Source organism: Eublepharis macularius, chromosome 9 (genome assembly GCF_028583425.1).
Source record: "Eublepharis macularius isolate TG4126 chromosome 9, MPM_Emac_v1.0, whole genome shotgun sequence".
In the NCBI taxonomy this organism is placed as follows: domain Eukaryota; kingdom Metazoa; phylum Chordata; class Lepidosauria; order Squamata; family Eublepharidae; genus Eublepharis; species Eublepharis macularius.
In genome coordinates, this window is record NC_072798.1 from 433,861 (window position 1) to 457,595 (window position 23,735).

Here is a 23,735-nt window from a genome sequence, read left to right on the forward strand (position 1 = left end):
CAATTAGGACACAAACATCAAGGTTTGTGATGGTCATGACTGGCCTGGCTGGTGCAAAGGTCGCGGGCATTATGCACTCTCTCGATAGGCTGGAAGTGCTGGGAAGAGCCAGGGTCATGTGTACATTGACACTAAAGACACTGGGAAACATAGCCATGGGTTGCTGGGGGATGAGGTTACCAGGCAACAGGTTAAAGGCCAGGACCCCCAAGGCAGCCTTCTCAGAACTGCTGCCCATTCCATGCACAGGGCCAGCTAGAGAGGCACAGATTACGGGCTGCAGCGTATGCATGGGGAAGTGATGCCAGGAAGAAGGGTCAAGGTTTCTTAGGTGCTGGGGAACTTCAGGAACAAACCCGACCTGTACAAAGGAGACCGGCACCTGGAACTTAATGCCAGGAAGGCGGCATAACAGTTATTAAACTAAGACCTGTCGGAAAGCTGCAGCGCCTCGCATTGAGAATGACTCATCCCAAAACGATGGTTTGTTTTATTTACTTCATTTATACCTCACCTTTCTAATCATCAGGGACAAAAGGTGGCTTGCATAATTCTCCTCTCCTCCATTTTACTCTTACAACAACCCTGGGAGGTAGGTTATAGGTTGAGAATGTCTGACTGCCCAAGGTCACCTTGTGAGATCCCGCGACAGAGTGGGGATTCAAACTTGGTTCTACGAGATCCTAGTCTAACACTCTAACCATGACACCACATTGATTCTATTTAGAATAATGAATAGAAGTTCATGCGGAAGTTCTTAGTTGTATGAATAAAAACTTGATCACTGCATCTCCCTTTCCACCTATCTACGCATTTTATCACATTTCATTTTTATTTTGTGCAAAGCAGCTGTTGCTACCAACAATTTTCAGACAAAATGTTCTATGAACAGGAGATATTAGTGGGAGCATGAAAGAGCTTGAGAGTGACAATGGGTGGGAAAAGGAGGGTTGTCAGCAGAGACCAAAGGGACAAAGGATCACTGCAGAGGTGTCTTCAGGTCAGTGCTAGTACCCAGGATGGGGGAGCCAGAGAACTTGGTGCTAAACAACCATTTAGATATAGTATAGCCATGGTGGAATGGACAAAATCAATGGGATATGATAGTCTGTGCTAGGAGTATGCAATTTGGGTTTCCAGTTCTGGTAAAATACCCGAATCAGACACGATTTGCAAAGATTCAGGATTTCTGGATCAGGCCCAGCATGCTGGGCCCGATTCAGAAACCCCGAATCTAAGCTTCTTGAAGCGATTGGTATCACTTCGGGAAGCTTCGGGTCAAGGGGTTTAATAAATGCCCTTTTCCCATGCTGCTTCACAGCTGATCCAACCCCCAGATCAGCTGCTTGGCAGGGAAATCCTCAGCAAACAAGAAATCCAAGCTGGTGAGGGGGTCAAATGTCCCTTTCTGTGACGCTTCACAGTGGCACAGAAAGGGGTATTTAACCTCCTGGATAAGCTGCTGGGTGGGGAAAGCCCCGCCCAGCAGCTGATCCAAGCTGGTGGAGGTGGCACTTCTCTCCGCCACCCAGCTGGCCCGAGGCAGTGGTGCAGCAGCTCCCGGCCTTCCCGCTGCCTTGATGGCTGGCGTAGCAGCTGCATGGGCAGCGGAGGAGCTGGCTCCAGGCCTTCTTGCCTCCCAGCTGGCTGGCGCAGCGGTGGAAGCAGCAGCAGCGCGCCCTTCCACCACCCAGCTGGGCTTCCCTGCTATCGGAGAGGTTAAGTGGGGTGGGTGGGCTAAGTAGAGTGGGAGGTTGGGACAACACTTCCCCCTTCATGTTGGTATTCCCCAAATCTTTATGGAGCATACCGAAGCATTTTAAAGACCCGAATCTGGAAGCGGCTTTCTGCTTCGGGATTCAGATTATTACGGAATACGGGATTCGGAATTATTACGGTAAACCTAAAGCAGGAAACGTGAATTTCCCCCCGGTGCACACCCCTAGTCAATGTACATAAGCTCTATAGCCAGGAGAGGGAGGGACGAGTTGAGGGAGGTAAAGCAAAGAGAGCATAACCTAGATGAGCTTGACTAGACTCAAAAAAGCTAAAAAACTGTAGAGGAATAAATCCGCCCCCCCCCAACCAGAATTGCTATGGGTGGAGATCCTGGACTCCAAGGGTTATTTAAAAGTGAGGGTATACTATTGCACTCCAATCAAACCTTTGAGGCGGACCTTGAGACAAAGAAGGAAATTATGGAGGTGACTAAAGCAGAAAACATTACAATACTGGGTGAAATAAAGTTCCCGGGCATCATAAATGACTGCACTAGAACCACTGGTTACGGAGCAGTTCAAAAGGATAGTGAATAAATGAAGTTTTTTCAACGGAGGGAAGTGAGCAGTGAGGTCCCACAAAGATCTATATTTTGAGAATTCTTGGAGAACAGGTGAGGTGCCAGAAGACTGGAGGCAGGAAAATGTTGTCCCCATCTTCAAGAAGGGGGAAAAGGAGGTTACAAGTAACTACCGACCTGTCAGCTTGATGTCTATACCTGGAAAAGTTTTGGAACAAATCATCAAACAATCAGTCCTTGAGCATTTAAAAAGGATGGCTGTCATTACTAAGAGCCAGCATGGGTTTCTCAAGAACAAGTCATGCCAGACTAACCTCATGTCCTTTTTTGAGAAAGTCATTACTTTGCTGGTCAGGGGAATGCTATAGACGTAGTTTATCTCGATTTCAGTAAGGCTTTTGATAAGGTTCCACATAATATACTTGTTGACAAGTTGGTAAAACGTAGTTTGGATCCTACTACTGTTAGGTGGATCTGTAACTGATTGACAGATTACACCCAAAGAGTGCTCGTTGATGGTTCCTCATCCACTTGGAGAAGAGTGACAAATGGAGTGCCTCAGGGATCAGTCCTGGAACTTGTTCTGTTCAACATTTTTATAAATGATTTGGACGAAGGAATAGAGGGAAAGTTTATTAGGTCTGCAGATGATACTAAATTGGGAGGTTGAAGACAGTCTGGATCCAGGATAATCTTGACAGGCTGGAAAATCGGGCTAAAAGAAATAAAATGAATTTCAACAGAGATGAATGTAAGTTCTGCTTTTAGGTATAAAAAATCAAATGCACAATTATAGGATGGAGGAGACTTGTCTTGACAGGAGTACGTGTAAAAAGGATCCAGGGGTCTTAGCAGACCATACGCTGAACATCAGTCAGCAGTGTGATGTGGTAGCTAAAAAGGCAAATGCGGTTTTGGGCTATATCAACAGAACCATAGCGTCCAGATCACAAGAAGTGATGGTATCACTCTACTCTGCTCTGGTTAGACCTCACCTAGAGTATTGTGTTCAGTTTTGGGCACCACATTGTTAGAAGGATATAGACAAGCTGGAACGTGTTTAGAGGAGGGCAATGAAGATGGTGAGGGGTCTGGAGACCAAGTCCTATGAGGAAAGGTTGAAGGAGCTCGGAATGTTTAGCCTGGATAGGAGACGACTAAGAAGTGATACGATAACCATCTTCAAGTACTTGAAGGGCTGCCATATAAAGGATGGCACAGAGTTGTTTTCCACTGCCCCAGAAGGTCAGACCAGAACCAACGGGTTGAAATTAAATAAAAAGAGTTTTTGGCTAAACATTAGGAAGAACTTACTGACAATTGGAGCAGTCCCTCAGTGGAACAGGCTTCCTCGGGAGGTGGTGGGCTCTCCTTTTTTGGAGGTTTTTAAGCAGAGGCTAGATGGCCATTGACAGTGATGCTGATTCTGTGAACCTGGGCAGATCCTGAGAGGGAGGGCAGGAAAGGTTACATCAGTGCTTAGCTCTTGTGGCCTCTTCTTACATGCCCAGGGTAATGCCGATCGCCACCTTGGGGTCAGTTAGCAATTTTCCCCAGACCAGTTCGGCTAGGGATCCTGATCAAGTTTTGCTATCTTCTGGGTATGGAGTAAGGGTCACTGTGTGTGTGGGGGGGGGGGGGGTAATTTTGGGATTTCCTGCATTATGCAGTGGGTTGAACTAAATGATCCTAGAGATTCCTTCCAACCCTATAATTCTATGATTCTAACTCCAAAACAAACCGGTAGCCAGTTTAGCTGTTCCGAATGGGCAAAATACATTCCCATCAGCCAGTTTCTGACAATAATGGGGTTGCAACATTCAGGACCAGCTATAGTTTCCAGGTTGGCTTCAAGAGCAGCCCATTGTAGAGCATGTTACCGCAATCTCAACATGATGTTACAAAAGCATGAATCAGTGTGGCCAGATCAACTAAGAAAGGAGAAAGCTAGTAAATCAGGATGCATCTGTCAGAAGGCACTTTGGGTCACCGCGTCATCCTGCTTTTCAAACAGCGAGACTAGATCCATAAAGAGGCTGGATCTCTTAACCTGATCCGCCGCAGCCAATTCCACTCCATCCAAGACAAGTGTACCCAGCCTCTCTGAAACGTCACCCTTCCCAACCAGCATCCCGCCCATCTTGTCTGGATTCTGCTAACTGTGCCTTAGCCTCTTGACCACAGCCTCAAAGCACTGGCTCAGAACAAAGATGGGTGCATGGGAACGTCTGGATAATGAAGGGCAGATCTGGTGTCATCTACCTATTGAAATGAATAAAGGTGCATGGACGGATGTGGAAGCCCTGCAAAGAAGATCTGACGGTGCCTTGACTGCAGAGCCCGTGGGAGGCAAAACCCACCTCAAGGAGACCTTCCTCCACTGACGGAGAATGTGCATGGCGCCTCTGATATGAACTGTAAAATCACACTAAGTTCCCAGAACCACCTACACAAGACAGTTAAAAAATTCTATTTCTACACTTTGTTCATCAATTGTTTTACTATGTATTCTGAAATGCAAATCCTTTCCTCTTAAATTGTTGTTTATCGAGTGGGGGGGGGAGCTCCAGGCTTGGTCTGAAGGGGCATGGTTTTCTTAGACGTTAGACCTGTAGAAGCTAAAGAGGTCTGCTTGGAACCCTACATATGCCACCTTGAACCCATGGTGTAAAAAGGGTGGGACAGAAAAACAGTTATAAATACAATTTTTTTTCCTGAGGGGTTTCTTAAAACAGCTTTCTGTACTGTATTACAGTACTTCTGATCCATTCAGCCATGCCATGAAGACGTGCAGCTGAAATTGTGGGTCAGGCTGTCTGGCTACACACCCCTACACCTTCACACACAGGTTTTTATTTCAGTCTGTGAAGCCAAGGAATGTTAATACTCATAAAAGTTGCTATGCTAAAAATGAAAACTATCCCAAGAGGTTGTGAGAACTTTCTCATGAACTCTCTTGTGCTGTTTAGAACTAATGGCAGTGGTAAAGCATGGGGCGGGAGGGCGAGTACCTTGCATGGTTTAAACTTGGTTTAAAGGGAGAAGGTCGCGGAGATATGGAACGGCTCAGTGCCCTTCTAGCCTACGTCCCATCCTGAGGTATGCTGGTGTTGGAGCTAGGAAAAACTCCCCTTCAACACTGATGTTGTGCAATGCCAGGGCCATAAACAACAAGACAAGAACACTGTGTGATATTTTCACAGCAGCCAATACGGACCTGGTATGTGTGACCGAGAGTTGGGTGAGGGAAGGCGAAGCAGTTGCTCTGGGTGAGCTGACCCCGCCCCCGGGATACTCATTCCTTCATCAGTCGCGAACAGGGGGGAGGGGGGGAGGGGTGGCTATCCTCATCCCGGAGGGATTCTCCTTCAGGCCGCTTCCCATCCCGAAGATCTCGGGCATTGATTGTGTGGGCCTGGTGTGGAATGCCAAGGAGAGTTTGGCTGTCTGTCTGGTGTACCGACCGCCTAGCGCACCAGCAGACGCCCTGCCGCGCCTGTTGGAGGTGGTTGCAGGGTGGGCCTTGGAGTACCCCAGGCTGATAGTGCTGGGGGATTTCAACATCCATGCTAATGATGCCGCCTCTATACAGGCTGCGGACCTGGTGTCAGCCATGGTAATACTGGGACTTTCCAAGTTTGTATCGGCACCCAAATGTGAAGCAGGCCACACGCTAGATTTGATCTTCGGGATGGGATTGGATGTGGTTCTGGACAGAATAGAGCTAGTACCATGGTCAGACTACGCGGTCCTGGATGCTTGGCTGGGTGTGTCACCAGCCCCACTCCCCCTGCAAGGGTGGTGAGCAAATTTGTGCTCACCAGTGGAGACTTATGGATCCAATTGGTTTCCAGAATGCCCTATGGGAACCGATGCTCCACAGTGGTTCATTAGATGAGCTAGTGGAGGACTGGCAAGTCCGGCTCTCCAAGGCCATTGATGAAATCACTCCCTGTCGTCCTCTTCGTTGCCGAAATCACCGAGCTCCTTGGTATATGGAGGAGCTACGGTGACAGAAACAGGAACTAAGACGACTTGAGCGAGTGTGGCAGCGATCTTGTGACGAGGAAGCAAGAACATCTTATAGGTTGTTTATGAGATCCTATGAGATGGCAGTGAAAGCTGTGAAGGAATACTATACGGCTTCAATTGCATAAGCTAGCTCACGCCCAGCTAAATTGTTTAATGTGGTTCACTCTTTGGTCTCCCAATTAGGCAGAGACCTCCAAAATTCAAATTCGGAGATAAGCGGTGAGGCTTTTGCGAGCTTTTTTGTTGGTAAGATCTTGTCTCCGCCGCGATTTACTGGCCACAGTTGATATGGTACATGAACTAGAGGCCCCTTGGCCGTCTTTGGGGTGTATATTTGATCATTTCAGCCCCCTTTTCGGGGAAGATGTGGACAGGATCCTGCAGCTGGTACGGCCTACCACATGCCCCCTGGACCCGTGTCCATCATGGCTGGTAAAAGCCAGTGTTGACGGGCTACGGGATTCCTTGGAGGCTATTGTAAACTTGTCCTTAAGCGCTGGAGTTTTTCCTAGGGCACTAAAGGAGGCTGTGGTACGGCCTCTTTTGAAGAAACTATCATTAGATCCCGCCGATCTGCTCAGTTACCACCCGGTCTCAAACCTCCCGTTTCTGGGTAAGGCAATCGAGTGGGCGGCTGAGAAGCAACTGCAGAGTTTCCTGAAGGAGACTTCGGCCCTAGATCCCTTCCAGTCTGGTTTCCGCCCAGGATATGGGGTCGAGACACTGCTGGTCACCCTCACAGACGATCTCCACAGGCATCTAGATCAAGGGGGATCAGCATTTCTGATTTTATTGGATCTGTCAGCAGCGTTCAATATGGTCGATTATGGTCTTTTGACCCACCACCTCACCAATGTGGGGATACAGGGGACAGCGTTGCAGTGGCTAAGCTCCTTTCTCCATGATCGGGGACAGAGGGTGGCGCTAGGGGAGAGGTTACCGTCCCGTAGGCCACTAGTATGTGGTGTGCCACAGTGAGCGATACTCTCCCCGTTATTACTTAATATCTATATGCGCTCCCTCGCCCAGCTGGTGCGGAGTTTCGGGCATGGGTGTCACCAATATGCGGATTATGCCCAGCTTTATCTGTTGTTGGACGGCCAGCCTGGATCGACACCAGGTGCCCTGGAGCGTGCTTTTGAGGCTGTGGCTGGATGGTTGAGACAAAGCAGGCTGAAACTGAACCCTACGAAGAAGGAGATCATGTATTTGAGTCGTGGAGGGATGGTTTAGGGACCCCGGCTTCCTACACTCGATGGGGCAGTGCTTACACTGGCCCTGAGAGTTAGGAGCCTGGGGGGTGATTTCTGATCCCTCCCTGAAGATGGAGGATCAGATCACTGTGGTTGCCAGGTCTTCTTTTTACCATCTTCGACAAGCCAAGCAACTTACCCCCTATCTATTGTCCCGCGACTTGACTACAGTGGTCCAAGCAATGGTCACCTCTAGGCTGGACTACTGTAACGCACTCTACGCTGGGCTTCCCATGAACCTGATCGGTTACAACTGGTACAGAATGCAGCGGCGCGAGTCATCGTCGGAGCACCTCTATGGGGGCATATTACACCGGTGTTGCGCCAGCTGCATTGGTTGCCGGTGGACTACCGAATCAGGTTCAAAGTTTTGGTACTAACTTATAAAGCCCTACGCGGACTGGGACCGACGTATCTGTGGGACCATCTCTCCCCATATGAGTCCCAGAGGACCCTTCGCTCGTGTAATAAACATCTATTAAAGGTCCCTGGCCCTAGTGAGGCCCGCCCGGCGTCGACCAGAGCCAGGGCCTTCTTGGTCCTGGCCCCAGCCTGGTGGAACGCTCTGTCTCATGAGACCAGGGCCCGGCAAGACTTGTTAACATTTCGCCGGGCCTGTAAGACAGAGTTGTTCTGCCAGGCATATGGTTGATGCTAAGCGGGTGGGGGGGGCAGGGTAAACCATATGCCCTCCCATGCAATGTCGTTATCCATCTTTTTATACTTTTGTTCTGGGAAGAGCTGTTGTATGGAACGTCCAAATCAAATTATGTGCTGCCTTGTTTCTTTGCTCTCTCTCTCTCTCTCTCTCTCTCTGTGTGTGTGTGTGTATAAATGTAATTTTAATGATAAGATGTAGTATTTTTATAATTTTAATGATAGTTAAATATGTTTTAAATTGTGTTGTTATCCGCCTTGAGCCCGCTGATGTGAGGGCGGAGTATAAATCCAATAAATTAAATTAAAATTAAAATTAAATTAATGGAATGAAAAAAAACCCCTTGAAACCACCCCCTTCCAATAGCCCTTGCTAATATTGCCGCTCTGATATAACAACATAAAGAGCCTTACGTGTGTCACCATGATGTTCTCAGGACTGCTGCCTGGGACTTCCAAATCCTCCGAAGCCACGCTCCCATCCAGTGCCGCCTCATTCTCCGTGGCTTTTGGGGCCGATTCGCTTTCATTTGTAGAGTGAGCCAAAATAACGGCTATACACAATTCCACTTGGAAGTGCAAAAAGTTATTCCAAGTGTATTTAAAAAACAAGTCCTGGAATGGAAGGAGGAGAATTACGTTCACTCAGGACACCTTTGAGAACAGAAGAGCAGCCCTGCTGGATCAGACTAGGGAGGCCCATCGCATCTCGCAAACTGTTGCACACAGAGGCCAGCCAGCTGTCCTGGAGGACACAGCAATCCTTTAGGCACGAAAAGATTGTTCTCTGAGCTTAATGGCAGTTCCCTTCCACATGGATTTTTCTGGGAACAAGCAGGAGAAAAACCAACTGGAGTTCCACCTACGTCACAAGGGAGCAACTACCAAGGCAAACCAACGCCAACGGAAGATGGCCTATTCGTTTTCACACATGACTCACCAGCAACAAGCCCACGGTGTTCAGGCGGCACAGCTCCTGGTTGATGCCAGCCGAGTTAGTCTGCAGAAGGGCAGCGATCAGGCGAGCACCATGAAGGCGGGCATTGCCCAGTGGCTCTTCCAAGACCCCAACGGTAGTCAGGATGGAGCTCCTCTGTCACACACAAAGGGCGATCATCTCTTTAGGGCTCCGAGTTTGGCGCAATGCTATGCTCAAGCAAAGAGCACCTGCCCACCTCTCCCCCACCCAGTATCACTACTGATCAGCAAACCAGAAGGTTAAAGTATGCCTATTTGAATAATTACTCAAGGGACATGGAAATGGAGCAGAGGCAGCTGTCTGCCGGCACAGAAATCAAACTTGCTTCTTAGCTCAGAGTAGACCAAAGGCTGGAGGGGAGGGCACAGTACAGGAAAGGTGATATTTTTCACTGGGCCAATTTCAGCTGGAATAAAGCATGCAAGCTTTCAAATTTTGACACAATGAAGAAACTGAAAATGACGAGTCTCAAAAGCTTACATGACCCTTCAACCCCTTGAGAGACTTTTATTTTACGTCTTTTCTTCCACAAATGAAGACTCACAGTTCTACCCAAAACAAACTAGCCTCCCACTCTCCCAAAAGCTATTCTGAATTTCCTACTCCATCCCGATTCCCCACACCACTAGCTAGAGATGCATCTCCCCCCTCCGTCTCCAGCCTACAGAAAGCATTCACAACAGAAGAAACTAAAGACTGTCTATGAGAAGCAAAACCACCTACCTTGGGAGGGTTGAGCAAAAGGCGATGGAAGTCCTCCAGCCGTGCCTCAATGCCAGTCAAGATGCTGCTGCTGCTGCTGACAGCGTAAGACCTTTCAAGCCCTTGAGAGACAGAATCCACGAGCCCCTCCATTCTGCACACAGAGAGGGAGACCCCCCCATCAGCCACAGAACCAAGCCAGCCCCACAGCAACCCCTGCCCTGCAGAACCTGCCACCTGCACAGCCAGAGTCCAAAAGCTCTCAAGAAGATCTTCAAGCCAGCACCACTCGCCCCAAGGAGCGGGGGACAGGGGAGGTGGTTCCCCTTTCCTCCCTGTATCCTCCCCACAGTCCTATGAGGGTGCTGCAGCTGAGAGAGCACAGCTAGGCCAAGGTCACCTAGCATGGTTCACTGAAGGGTGGGAAAGGACTCTGCAGGAGAGATCTAGACAAACCTCACACAGCAGGGTGGAGGGCAGAAAACCATTCAAGAGCATTTGGGGAGTAAAATTAAGAGAATGAGTTGTTTAGCTCAGCTCCTGCACTCTTAATTTTGTGCCTTTAAACTTGCATGGCTTCTAAAATCTAAAAACAGAATCAAAAGCATACACACCAAAACAGCAAAAGTAAAATCAGCTATAAGCCATATAAAGAGCACAGAACAGGGAAAAACCCAAAACCTCCTGCTAAGCAACGTAAAACACTGAGCCACCCACGGCAGTCTACAAATGCCTCAAAAGGGTTCTCTCGATGCCCAAACGCACTCCATTCAGTGCCAAACAAAGAGCTGCAGAGGCGCTGCTCCATGGACAAGGCGCTACAACACAAGAGGCCCCGCCTGTCTTTTATGGCTCCATTAACATCTGGGATTTTAGTCACTATGCCACAGGACCCCAACACCGGACCCACCAACCTCTTTCCTGGTGCCCACTGAGTGTTTTTTAGAAGGTGGCGAGGAGAGGCAGGGCTTTTCCCCAGCAGGGCTTCTGATTGGCTATGCAGATTTTTAAAAAACTGCTTTGGCAACATCTGCCCACACAGCTCAAGGATGTTCACCGTGTGACTGAAGATACACTGTTTGCAAGCAAGAACGTATTTTTAAACAATACATCCATTTTAAAAGGCACCCTGTGAAACAGAGCTTCTTCCTGAATGCTAAAGAGTATCTTTCCCTGACATCTTATGGCTAGCTCCACCTTCTACGCAGCCATTTTCTGGCTGTGCCAACCATCTCATGTCAGAATTCCAAAAAGGCTGGGAACCCCCGGTTTACAGCAGAAGCTTTGATACTCAAATTTTCTCAGATTATAATCCTGTATCTATGACTTGTAAGGGGAAAATGGGTACCTTTAGGTGGAGATTAAATGAAGCTGTGCTACAAAATGAAGGGATTGTTAACGACTGTAAAAGTAAACTAAATGAATTTTTTGAATTAAATTAAAATAAGGGTACAGTCATGAGAGTGGTCTGGGATGCAAATAAAGCTTTTATTAGAGGTTATTTAATTCAATAAAATGCTCAACTGAAGAGAAAGAAAAAGCAAAATATTCTAGATGAGATAAAGAGGAATGAGGAAGAATTGAAAGGAGCTCCTGGAAATACAAATATTTTGCAACAAATTAAGATTTTACAACAATTATCGATGTTAATGTCAAGAAAAATGGAAAGAAAATTGAACTATGCTAAGCAAAGAACGTTCAAACATGCAAATAAGCCAGGGAAATGGCTGGTATATAAACTGAGAAAGGACAGAGAGGAGAATACTGAAAACAGGCAGAGACTGTACTCACAGGCACTTCAGACATACAAGAAGCATTTTATCAATATTACTCAAATCTGTACAGGAGTTGTGAGGTATCAGTGGGAAAAAAGATGAATGTTGGTTGTTGGGGGTTTTCCGGGCTGTATTGCCGTGGTCTTGGCATTGTAGTTCCTGACGTTTCGCCAGCAGCTGTGGCTGGCATCTTCAGAGGTGTAGCACCAAAAGATAGAGATCTCTCAGTGTCACAGTGTGAAAAAGATGTAGGTCATTTGTATCTACTCAGGAGGGGTGGGGTTGAGCTGAGTCATTCTGTAAGAGTTTCCCAGGGTGTGGAATGCTAATGGCGGGAGGCTTCACTGAATCCTGAGGAGGTTCTTTTGCATATGGATTGGTGCTTGATGTGCTAATCTTCTCTGCAGGGCTATTGTCGGGTGTGGAGTGTTTTGTTGGCCTGGTGTTTTTCAGAACTGGAGCCCATGCTCTGTTCATTCTTAAGGTTTCTTCTTTCCTGTTGAAGTTTTGCTTATGCTTGTGAATTTCAATGGCTTCCCTGTGCAGTCTGACAAAGTAGTTGGAAGTGTTGTCCAGTATTTTGGTGTCCTGGAATAAGATACTGTGCCCTGTTTGAGTTAGGCTATGTTCAGCCACTGCTGATTTTTCAGGCTGTCCAAGTCTGCAGTGTCTTTCATGTTCTTTTATTCTTGTCTGGATGCTACGCTTTGTGGTCCCGATGTAAACTTGTCCACAGCTGCAGGGTATACGGTATACTCCTGCAGAGGTGAGGGGGTCTCTGCTGTCTTTTGCTGATCGTAGCATCTGTTGTATTTTTCGGGTGGGTCTGAATACTGCTTGAAGGTTATGCTTTTCCATAAGCTTTCCCATCTGATCAGTAATTCCTTTGATATATGGCAAAAACACTTTTCCTGTAGGTGACTGTTTTTCCTTGGTTGTTTGATTCATCCTGGGTTTGATTGCTCTTCGGATTTCATTTCTGGAGTAGCCATTTGCCTGAAGTGCGTGGTTTAGATGATTAATTTCCTCATTGAGAAAGCGCGGCTCACATATCCGTCTTGCACGATCCACTAATGTTTTCATTATGCCTCTTTTCTGTCGGGGGTGGTGATTGGAGTTTTTGTGTAAGTACCGATCCGTGTGAGTTGGTTTCCTGTAGACCTTGTGACCTAACTGAAAGTTTGCTTTGCGGATGACCAAGGTATCCAGGAATGAGAGTTTTCCCTCACTTTCTTTCTCCATTGTGAATTGTATGTTCAGGTGGATGTTGTTGAGATGATTCAAAAACTCCCTCAATTCTTCCTCCCCATGGCTCCAAATGATGAATGTATCATCCACAAACCGGAACCATACACTGGGTTTGTGGGGTGCTGATTCTAGAGCTGTTTTTTCAAAATGTTCCATGTAGAAGTTTGCTATAACTGGGCTGAGTGGGCTCCCCATGGCCACCCCATCCATCTGTTCATAGAATTCGTTGTCCCATTGGAAGTAACTGGTTGTCAGACAATGATGGAATAAGGCTGTTACATCCTCTGGGAAAATCTGATTAATCAGTGCAATAGTGTCTTTTACTGGAACCTTGGTAAACAGGGATACAACATCAAAACTGACAAGTATGTCTTGTGGATTGAGTTTCAGAGAACTGATTTTCTTGATGAAATCTGCTGAATCTTTGATGTAAGACGAGGTTTTCCCGATGTGGTCCTGCAGGAGATCTGCCAGATGTCTAGCTAATTCATATGTCGGTGAACCAATGGCACTCACAATGGGTCGGAGTGGGACTGAATCTTTATGTATTTTGGGGAGTCCATATAGTCTAGGTGGCTGTGCTTCAGTCTTGCATAGTTTTCTGTGCATGTCGGGATGTAGTGAGGAATTCTTGATCAGCGCATTTGTTAGCCTGGTGATTTTGCAAGTGGGATCTCGTTTTAGTTTTTTGTAGGTGGAGGGGTCCAGGAGTTCCTTAATCTTCTTTTTGTATTCCTCCGTTTTCATGATCACTGTAGCATTGCCTTTATCAGCTGGTAGAATGATGGTGTCTGGATCTGCATTGAGGGTCTTGATGGCATTTCTCTCCTTGCGTGTTAAATTGCTGGTGGGAAGCTTTGCCTTTCGTAGAATCCTGGCTGTCTCTCCTCTTATTTCCTCAGCTTCCTCTTCCGGTAGATGACGGATGGCAGCTTCTACATTTGCAATGATGTCTTCCACAGGAATTCTGGTGGGGGTGACTGCAAAGTTTCCTCCCTTTGCCAAGATGGAGGTTTCTTCTGGTGAGAGTTGACGGTCTGTCAGATTGATGACAATGCGTGCATTGTCGAGCATTGGGCTTGTCTGTCTTTTTTCCTGTAGTTTGTTAAACTTCTGCTTCTGTCTGGATGTGTGGTTGGTAAACACTTGTTCCATCTTCCTGTAGGTGAGATTATCGACCTTGTCCCAATCCTGACTTCTCATTTTATGGCTGGTGTTGATATGCAAGCAAAATAGCTCCTTGTCTGTGGCAGCAAGTTCTCTGCGGGTAGTGTGGATTCTCTCACGTAAGAGGGCCTGTTTTAGACGGTCATAAATGCGGTTCGCCTGTGTGGTTTTGAAGATTCTTTTAGTTGTGAGAAAAGATGGAATGGTTCTTGTGTCCCTGCAGCGTAGAAGAAAGGTCAAAGAACAGAGTAGATGTGCTTTCTTGTTCCGAAGTGTTTCCAATCTTCGGGTCTGTTGGAATGTTTCCTCCCCGTAGAGGTGTTCGATGTATTGCCATTGAAATTCACAAGCATAAGCAAAACTTCAACAGGAAAGAAGAAACCTTAAGAATGAACAGAGCATGGGCTCCAGTTCTGAAAAACACCAGGCCAACAAAACACTCCACACCCGACAATAGCCCTGCAGAGAAGATTAGCACATCAAGCACCAATCCATATGCAAAAGAACCTCCTCAGGATTCAGTGAAGCCTCCCGCCATTAGCATTCCACACCCTGGGAAACTCTTACAGAATGACTCAGCTCAACCCCACCCCTCCTGAGTAGATACAAATGACCTACATCTTTTTCACACTGTGACACTGAGAGATCTCTATCTTTTGGTGCTACACCTCTGAAGATGCCAGCCACAGCTGCTGGCGAAACGTCAGGAACTACAATGCCAAGACCACGGCAATACAGCCCGGAAAACCCCCAACAACCATCGTTCTCCGGCCGTGAAAGCCTTCGACAATACAAAGATGAATGTATTAGTAACCAGAAGTTACCCAAAATCACTGAACAACAAAGACAAATGGTGAATGGACCCGTAACAATAAGAGAAGTGGGGGATGCTACAAAAAAGAGCAAGATGGGAAAAGCGCCTGGGCCAGATGGACTCCCAAATAGTTATTATAAGTGTTTTGAGAATGAACTTTTACAACCTCTACAAAAGACGATGAACACTATCCTAAAGGGAGGTAGAAGGCCTGAGCTGTGGAAGGAAGCCAATGTAACACTTACACCAAAAGAAGGACAAGATCAGACACTGCCGAGAAATTATAGGCCAGTATCACTACTAAATATCTACTATAAGCTGTTTGCAACGATACTGGCTGGAAGACTTACAAGTATTCTTCAAGACCTTATTCATGAAGATCAAAGTGGATTCCTACCTAAGAGGCAGATGAAGGACAATGTAAGAACAGTATTGGATATTTTGGAGTATTTGGAAAGACTTAAGGAAAAACAAAATGCTTTAATTTTTCTAGATGCTGAGAAGGCCCTTGATAATTTAAACTGGAAATTTCTCTTTAAGACTTTGGAAGAAAAGGACTTTGGAGAAAAATTTATAAAATGGACTAACTGGATTTATACATCCCAGTCAGCACAAATAGTTGTTAATGGGGAGTTAAATAAAGCATGTGGGATACAAAGAGGTACAAGACAAGGTTACCCACTGTCACCCTGGTTATTTATACTGGTGACTGAAGTTTTGAACAGAAATATAAGACAGGACGAGAGAACTGGAGGTATAAAGATGACACAAGAGACTTACAAGTTAAGAGCCTTTGTGGATGGTGGTGTTGGTTTTGGAGGACACCCTAAAGGGAATTGAAACTCTAATGTTAAAAATGAAAGAATTTGGTGCAGTGGCTGGCTTCAAGGTTAATAACCAGAAGACCAAAGTGTTAACTAAAAATATGAAAATACAGAATCAAATAAAATTGGACAAAAGTCAGGGTTTAAAATTGAGAAAAAAGTAAAATACTGGGTATTACTTTGTCAAATATGAATTGTATGTTATTCCAAAATAATTATATTAAGACCTGGAATGAAATTAAAAGGGATATGTTAAGAGGGGATAAAATTCAACTATCACTGCTGGGAACAATGGTGGTGGAGAGTGCCTTCAAGTCACAGCTGACTTATGGCGACCCCAGCGGGGTTTTCATGGCAAGAGATTAACAGAAGTGGTTTGCCATTGCCTGCCTCTGCAACCCTGGTCTTCGTTGGAGGTCTCCTATCCAATTACTAACCAAGACTGACCCTGCTTAGCTTCTGAGTAACTTGGGCTATCCAAGTCAGGGTTGTTGGGAACAATAGCTACAATTAAAATGAATGTTTTACCTAGAACGTTATTCTTATTCCAGACAATTCCAGTTTTGACAACTGAAGCACCATTTAAACAATGGCAGAAGGATATATCGATATTTATATGGCAAGACAAAAAAAAACAAGGGTTAAATTTAAGGTTCTGCAGGAGGCAAGGAAAAGAGGAGGTTTGGGTTTATCAGATTTGAGATTATATTTTGCTGCTAACTGTTTGGTTTGGATGAAGGAATGGATTTTGTTAAAAACCAGAAGATTATTGGACCTCGAAGGGCATGACTTAAAATTTGGGTAGAATGGATACCTATGGCATGATAATGCTAAGGATAATGCAGACTTTAATAATCATTACATCAGTTGTGCTATTTTGAGAATATGGAATACATATATACTTAGGTTTGTTCGAAAATACCTCTGTGGCTATCATCGCAAGAAGCACATTTTAGAAGGTAAATGGCGAGTCCAGTTAAATGGTTAACTTATTGTGATTTGTTGGAATTTTCTCAAGGTCAAGTTAAAATTAAATCAAGAGAGGATTTAGTAGCAGGACATGTTTGCCAATGGTTTTCTTATATGCAAATCTTGGAGAGATTTAAGTTAGTACAAGGCAGCCCATTGAACCTCACAGCCACCTTGTAATGTAATGCTGTCGGGGGGGGGGGTGACGGGGAAGTAGCAGCTGTGAATTTCCTGCATTGTGCAAGGGGTTGGACTAGATGACTCTTGGGATCCTTTCCAGCTCTATGTTTCTATGATGGCATGTTTAGATAGTTCTCCTTCTCTCATTTAATCCTCACAATGCCCCTGTGAGGTGGGAAAGGCTGAGGCAGAGCGATGGCCCGAGGCCAGCCAACAAGCTACATGGCAGCGTGGGGACGAGAACCCGGGAATTCCAAGTCCTAACTGAATCCTCTCACCACTGGACCACCCTCATTCTCCCTACCAGGAGGGGTAGAAATGGAGGCAGCCTTTCCCAAGAGGCGGGAGAAGGCCACAGCCGGGGTAGACTGGTGGAGGCAGCGCTTGTGGATGGCAACCGGTTCTTCTCCCAGCCATTCCCGCCGCCGCCGCCGCCCCCCCCCACCCCCAGCCCTGGCCAGACCAAGCAAGATTCGAAACACGGAGATTCAGCCCAGAGTGGGCACAGTGGCAGCAAAGGCCTGGGCTGAGATGGAGGCTGCGTTTTGAGGCTGGTGACTGAAAAACGCCCATGGAGCTCCTGCATAGAAAGGAGGCTTGGGGTCTGGAGAAGTGAACCCAGAGCCTTCCGTGGAGAGATGGCCAAAGCAGCAGCGTATCTGGGCCCCAAATTGTGCTGGAAGAACCACACCCCTTTTCCTTCTACTGCCGCTTTCTTTTTTGCAGGGGCTCCTGAACATCTTGCACAGCCCTTGCGTGATCCAGGAGCAGAGAAGCCCCCTCTGTATTGGAGGTGGGGGTCAGGAGGGCTACAGGCATCCAAGGAGACCCCTGCTGGGAGTCCTGCACCTCCCTCCTAGCCTCCCAAAGTACTCAGAGCACGGGCTTCCACTAAGCGTGATCCTCCACATTCTGGAAGCTCAGAGGCAGAGGGGATAGCTAGAAGAGATCCCCAGAGCAGCTGAAGAGGCTGGGGAGAGGCAGCAGCTCCCAAATGACCCCTGGCGCTGGCTGAGGCCTCCTCAATAGGCTCTTGCGAAGACCCTGGATGAGAAAAGGGGCTTCTGAGCGCTCCCCTTTTTTGCTGAGGATTCAGCAAGGGGAGGGAAGGTGATGACGGGTGTTGCGCAGGGCCATGAATGCTGTCAGCCTTCTCCTGCTCCTCAGACCCGTCCTGAGCCCGCTTGCAGGGAGGGAGGGCTAAATACCAAATAAAGTAAAGGCCCAGGGAGCTGGCAGGGGCAAGCACAAAGATGTTGATGCCAGGCTCTATTGCCTCCTTAAAGTTCTCTCACTGGGGCCGGCTGCAACCGAGGCTTTGGGCAGGGGAGGACTGGCCACGCGCTCCTGTCCATGCCAGGGCCTTGACAAGGGGGAGGAGAGCAGCGGCAATAAAACTACCGCTGCTGCTTCTAAGCTCTCTCATGCGGCCCCCTGCCACCAAGGCCTTGGGGCCGGGTAGGGCAACTGTATAGCTACCGGTCCTCCTGCCAGGATCACGGCCAAGAGCAGCCACAGCAAGCTCCCCTGCCCGTTCCTGCTGGAGTCTGGTTGATGGTGGGCTGCTGGACCCTTTGAGTATTCTTTTACATTGCCTGGTCCCCAGAGAGAAAAGGGTGCTGTGGAAGTGCGTCCTACGACAAAGCAGCCAAGGCATGTGGGGGGGGGCACCTCCAGCTGGATGTGGAAGCCTTGCAAGTTCATTTGTATATGCCCCCCCCCACCTTGGAAGCAAGGGAGAGGCCTAACTCAAACAAGGAGGCCTTCCTCCACTGAGGGAGGGAGCCTGATTTCAGTTCTTCCTTTTTCCTTTCATCAAGCACCTGCCTGTGCCCTACAAGGGCTATGAGCGTAGCACTTAATTATAAACCGCAGGGGCCAGATGACTTCTGAGAAAATGTGCCATGACTGTTTACACAGAAACGCACACAAAATCTTAAGTACAACAACCACCTTGATCAACCAGTCCTTCTTACCCAGCACGCCTTGGCTCAAGCAACGTCAGTAAAACCTGAGTGCCATTCACAAGGCAACTTTCAGTCTGTTCCCCGTCAAACATGTTCTTCAAAAGTTGTTCCACACACTCCTGCCTGGGAACATCAAACACAAGTCAGAGCTGCTTAGACAGCTGGAAACACTGCACATCCTAATGCAGGCAGACAGCAAACGTCCAGCTGGCACACACCACCCACAAGCACTCCTCTGCATCAGGAAGCTGTGGCAAGCCCCATCCCTCCTCTCCTTTCAAGCCTGGCTTCTCCCCCCAATCCACTGGTCTGGCCTCCTGCTGGGTAGGCAGGGGACCACGATCGCCAGGAGCACTTGTCCTTAGCTTTGGCTGGTGAGCAGGCTGCAGCCTTTCCTGGCCTGGCCACCACAGCGCATGCCCTGGGAACATTTAGATTAAATTTCTGCCATGCAGTCCAGCATGGCGCTACCCTCAAAGTGTGTCTGGAAACTACCCCTTGATATGCAATGCTATGGCAAGAATGCTAAGTGGAGAGGGTCACAGGAACCGTATCAGTTCAGTCTCATTCATCTAATCTTCTGCCCGTGGATGAAGGTCTTTTTGTTTTGCTTGGCTTTCCCTTACTGACCCTCCTTCCTGTTGGAAGTTTTTAATGTCCGTTATGTATGTGCAGAGGAGTTAGCCGTGTTAGTCTGTGGTAGCCAAATCAAAAAGAGTCCAGTAGCACCTTTAAGACTAACCAATTTTATTGTAGCATAAGCTTTCGAGAATCAAGTTCTCTTCGTCAGATCTCTGGTACAGAAACTGGTCAAATATAGAGGAGGAGGGGGGAGGAGGAGAGGAGAGAGAATTGCCTCTTCTCTCTCCTCCCCTCCTCCTCCCTCCTCTTCTATATTTGACCAGTTTCTGTACCATGCATCTGACGAAGAGAACTTGATTCTCGAAAGCTTATGCTACAATAAAATTGGTTAGTCTTAAAGGTGCTACTGGACTCTTTTTGTTATATATGTGTGTGTACTCTTTTTAAAATTAGGATTTTTTGGTAACACTATTAGCAATTATCTATGTAAAACAGTAACGACAACAGTAGTAACACATGTGGCGTTATGCTTTCCATTCAACAATTCAGCTCAATATTTCAGACACTGGGACTGCAGCCTGTCCATGAGTAGGAACCCAGCTGGAGGGGATGTGTGGAAGGAAGGAGCCACCCAGCTCCAAGCACAGAGCCCTCGAATGCTTGGTGATGCTAAGGACTCTGGCAGAAGCAGGACAATGGTCTACCATCCCACACCCTGGCGGGAAGGTGACACACCCAGGGACAGAGAGGGAATCAGATAAAATGCTAGAATGCAAACTCGTCCTTAGGAACAGGAAGGGACTGTTGTGTTTTGTCTGACATATACCCCCATAACTGTTACTTGCCCTCCTCCCGAGTTTTGGTGTGAATTATTTGACTGAATTATTTTTATATAACATTTTTAATGTTGTTTTAATGTTGAAATGTTTTGATGTTTGCTGGATGAAAAGGTGTCAGAGAAATGTTTTAAATAAACATTTAAATAAACAAACAAACACACTCTTAGCTTCTAGCTTCTAACCAGGGAGTACAAACTATGCACTAAGATTTTAAAAGGATTCCCTCTTGTCCACATAGCCAGGGACAACGGAGAGAAGACCCTGCTCAGACAACCAAGCTAATGCTGAGCTTTAAACTCCTTCATCTTCAAAAGGTGGCTACTGGCTAGCGTGTCCTAAACATCTTTTAGGATAAGTTCTGAGTACAGGGTAAGGGGACTATTTTTTTCACCTTTTCTTTGTACCCTCTGCTCAGCCTGAACACTTGAACATGTCATGTGCAATACTTCTTTACACAATGAGTGATTAAGATGTGTAGTTTACTGCAGAGGATTTAGTGATGGCCCCAGGCACAAACAGTTTCAAAGGGGAATTAGACAGACCCATGGTCTACCAGTGGCTAATGGCCGTGGTGACTAAAGGGAACCTCTGAGTCCCAGTGCCCGCAGGCAACTTCAGGGGAAGGCCTCGGTCCCTATAGCCTGGCCCTGGCCCTCTGGAGTATCTGGCTGCCTACTATGTGAGACAGGATGCTGTTCTAGATGGATTACTGGTTTGATCCAGCAGGGCCCTTCTTATGTTCATGTGTATTCTTTTTATTCTTATTTATTATACACTTTTTAATATTTGGAAAGCTCTAAACTTGATCCCTGGAAACAAACCGTAACTATCCAGACTTACTATCTAACAGGGAAAGGCAGCGGATAAGCTCAACAGCGTATCCATCTCTTTGGACATTAGTTGTGTAAGACAGATTACTGATACATTCATCACCTTGAGGGCCCTAACTGGGTGGAAAGGAAGGAAAGCAAACAAATGATCTGGGGGAAAACACGTGGAGTCACCCGTGCTATTCCAACGCAGAGGGCACCAATTCTGCCAAATGTCGACTGGCTGGTCAGCGCTTCAGGTACCAACCCTACCTGTATCCACATGAATGGACCAGCAGGGACCAGCAGGGAGCAAGACAGAACTCAGAGACCAAACTGAAAAGAAAAGGCCGCACTGACCTTGCTGGCAAGGAGGCGCAGCTGTGAAATGCGAAGCCGATCACCCGGAGGAGACTATCAGAGCTCTTCTAAAGGTTGTATTAAAGCACCTTGGGGCTAGGCCGTTTGTGCCTCCTGTGTGATTCGCAGAAACAATCAACGGCACGAGGCTTTAACGGCATGTACTTACGACTCCAACACTGCAAGGAGCGGATCAGGCTCAGCCGCCTCCTGGAGTTGGTTGCTCTGATCTCTGCTCAGCCGGATGAGATCACACAAGGCTTGAGAAGCATTTGACTGCCTCTGTAAATAAGGAGACACGGTCACTGCAGGAATGGCCTGCGGAGCACCATCAGGGGGGCCCCTCCTCCTGGACGGCGAGGGGGGCGCCCTCTACACACAGGGGCAGGAATTAGGCTGCAATTCATGGCTCCACCAATCAGGGAGCCCGTGTCCTCCTGCAGTCCGGAGACTTCTGCAGCTGTCTACCAACTCCTACAGTCCTAGGCTGCCGTAACTGAACCCAAGCCCCAACAAATTTTCTTCGCCTGTAGGAAGCAGCCCAGAAATATAGGAGCCAGAATTATTTTTTTTTCTTTTTTAATTAAGAGTTTTATATAGCAAAAGAACAAACCTAAAAATCTACAATTACACAAAAACTCATGAAACAAACAAAAACTGCTAACCAACATACAGGAATAACAAAATTTACAGATAATACATAGAAACAACATACAAAGAAAGAACAAACAATATAAATTTTTAAAGCTTCCTATTTTCTCCACAACAAATATTAGTATCATTTTCAAATTTACGCTTATTCCAAGTGATGATTAAAAGCTCTCTTTTTTCTAATGTTCAAATTCCTTAGTCCACAAGAAGCCAGAATTATTTTTCAACCTTCAGGGTTTTGTCTGTGAATGACCATGTTTTCTTGTTATTGTTACCACAAAATCTAGTTCTTTTTCACAGCTCCTCATAATTTCAGTTCCTTTTCAGAGTTCCAGAAACTGTCTCTTTATGACAAAAGTATTGTGTATGAGATACTCTTGGCTGTCATCACCCCAACAAAAAGCTAACCTATAATCCTAGCCTAACTTCTCCCAATTTCTAGTAAGTTCATTACTATCCTAAAAAGTTTCATTTAACTGAATACTGGAGTCTGTATAGAAAGCAATAGATCAATAAAGACTTTATCTTCTAGTGTATAATTAACAAGTAAGTAATGATAAAAACTTCACACACGTGCACTTTATGTCATACAACAACACAGTCTAAAATGAAACTATAAATAAGCTTTGTACTCCTACCAAGGACTTTTGATAAATAGTACAAAAATATAATAAATCTCTAGGCACCAAGATGACCTGATACCTGGGATGCATCAAGCCCTGACTGAACCAGTAACAGTAACAGTGAAAGAGAGAGAGAGAGAGAGAGAGAGAGAGAGAGAGAGAGAGAGAGAGAGAGAGAGAGAGAGAGAGAGAGAGAGAGAGAGATTTTGTCTCTGCTTCTGGTGGTGTCAGCCGTGAGTCTCATTGGATAGACAACAGACCCCCCCCCCTGCCCTGAAATAACAGCACGGGCCACTTCAAGCAGAAACTTTCAGGAAGGCAGCCCTGTCAGCCTGCAGTAGAATAGCAGGATTTGAGTCCAGTGGCACTTTAGAAACCAACAAGATTTTCAAACCCTGAGCTTTTCGATAGTCAAAGCTCTCCACACTTCAGATAAAAACAAGGTATCTGAAGAAGGGAACTCTGACTTGTGAAAGCTCATACACTAAAAATCTTGTTGGTTTCTAAGGTGCCACTGGACTCAAATCCTTCTGTTCAAACAGAAGGTACCTTTTTAGTAAGCATTTGTGTGTGTGTTATGTACGATCAAGCCGCCTTCGGCCCATGGTGACCCTATGAATGAAAGACCTCCAAAATGTCATTAACAGACTTGCTCAGAACTTGCAAACTGGAGGAATAATAGAATCATAGGGTTTGAAGGTACCTCTAGGGTCATCTAGTCCAACCCCCTGCAAAATGCAAGAATTTCACAAATATCTCCCTCCTCCCCCCACAGGGCATGGCTTCTTTTATTGAGAAGCCATCTCGTTTTAGGTCTTCCTCTTTTCCTACTGCCTTCCACTTTTCCTAGCATTATTGACTTTCCAAGAAAATCTTGTCTTCTCATGATATGACCAAAGTACAGTACCATAGTTTTGTTGTTTTAGCGTCTAGGGAGAATTCAGGCTTGATTTGATCTAGTACCCACTTATTTGTCTTTTTGGCTGTTCATGGTATCCGCAAAAC

The 23,735-nt window shown here is 46.6% G+C and overlaps 1 protein-coding gene across 12 annotated transcripts in view; it reads right to left on the reverse strand.

Annotated features, from left to right (window-relative positions):
• The window catches only part of PPP6R2 (protein phosphatase 6 regulatory subunit 2), a 123,596-nt gene that overhangs the window by 60,453 nt on the left and 39,408 nt on the right, over window positions 1-23,735 (reverse strand). For all 12 annotated transcript variants that reach the window (XM_054987930.1, XM_054987936.1, XM_054987939.1 and 9 more), the window contains 5 exons: window positions 21,626-21,738; window positions 18,876-18,989; window positions 9,944-10,076; window positions 9,182-9,334; window positions 8,656-8,856 (listed from right to left, as the gene is read on the reverse strand). In XM_054987930.1, coding sequence (XP_054843905.1) covers window positions 8,656-8,856; window positions 9,182-9,334; window positions 9,944-10,076; window positions 18,876-18,989; window positions 21,626-21,738 — 714 coding nt within the window. The remainder of the gene's footprint in view (window positions 1-8,655; window positions 8,857-9,181; window positions 9,335-9,943; window positions 10,077-18,875; window positions 18,990-21,625; window positions 21,739-23,735) is intronic.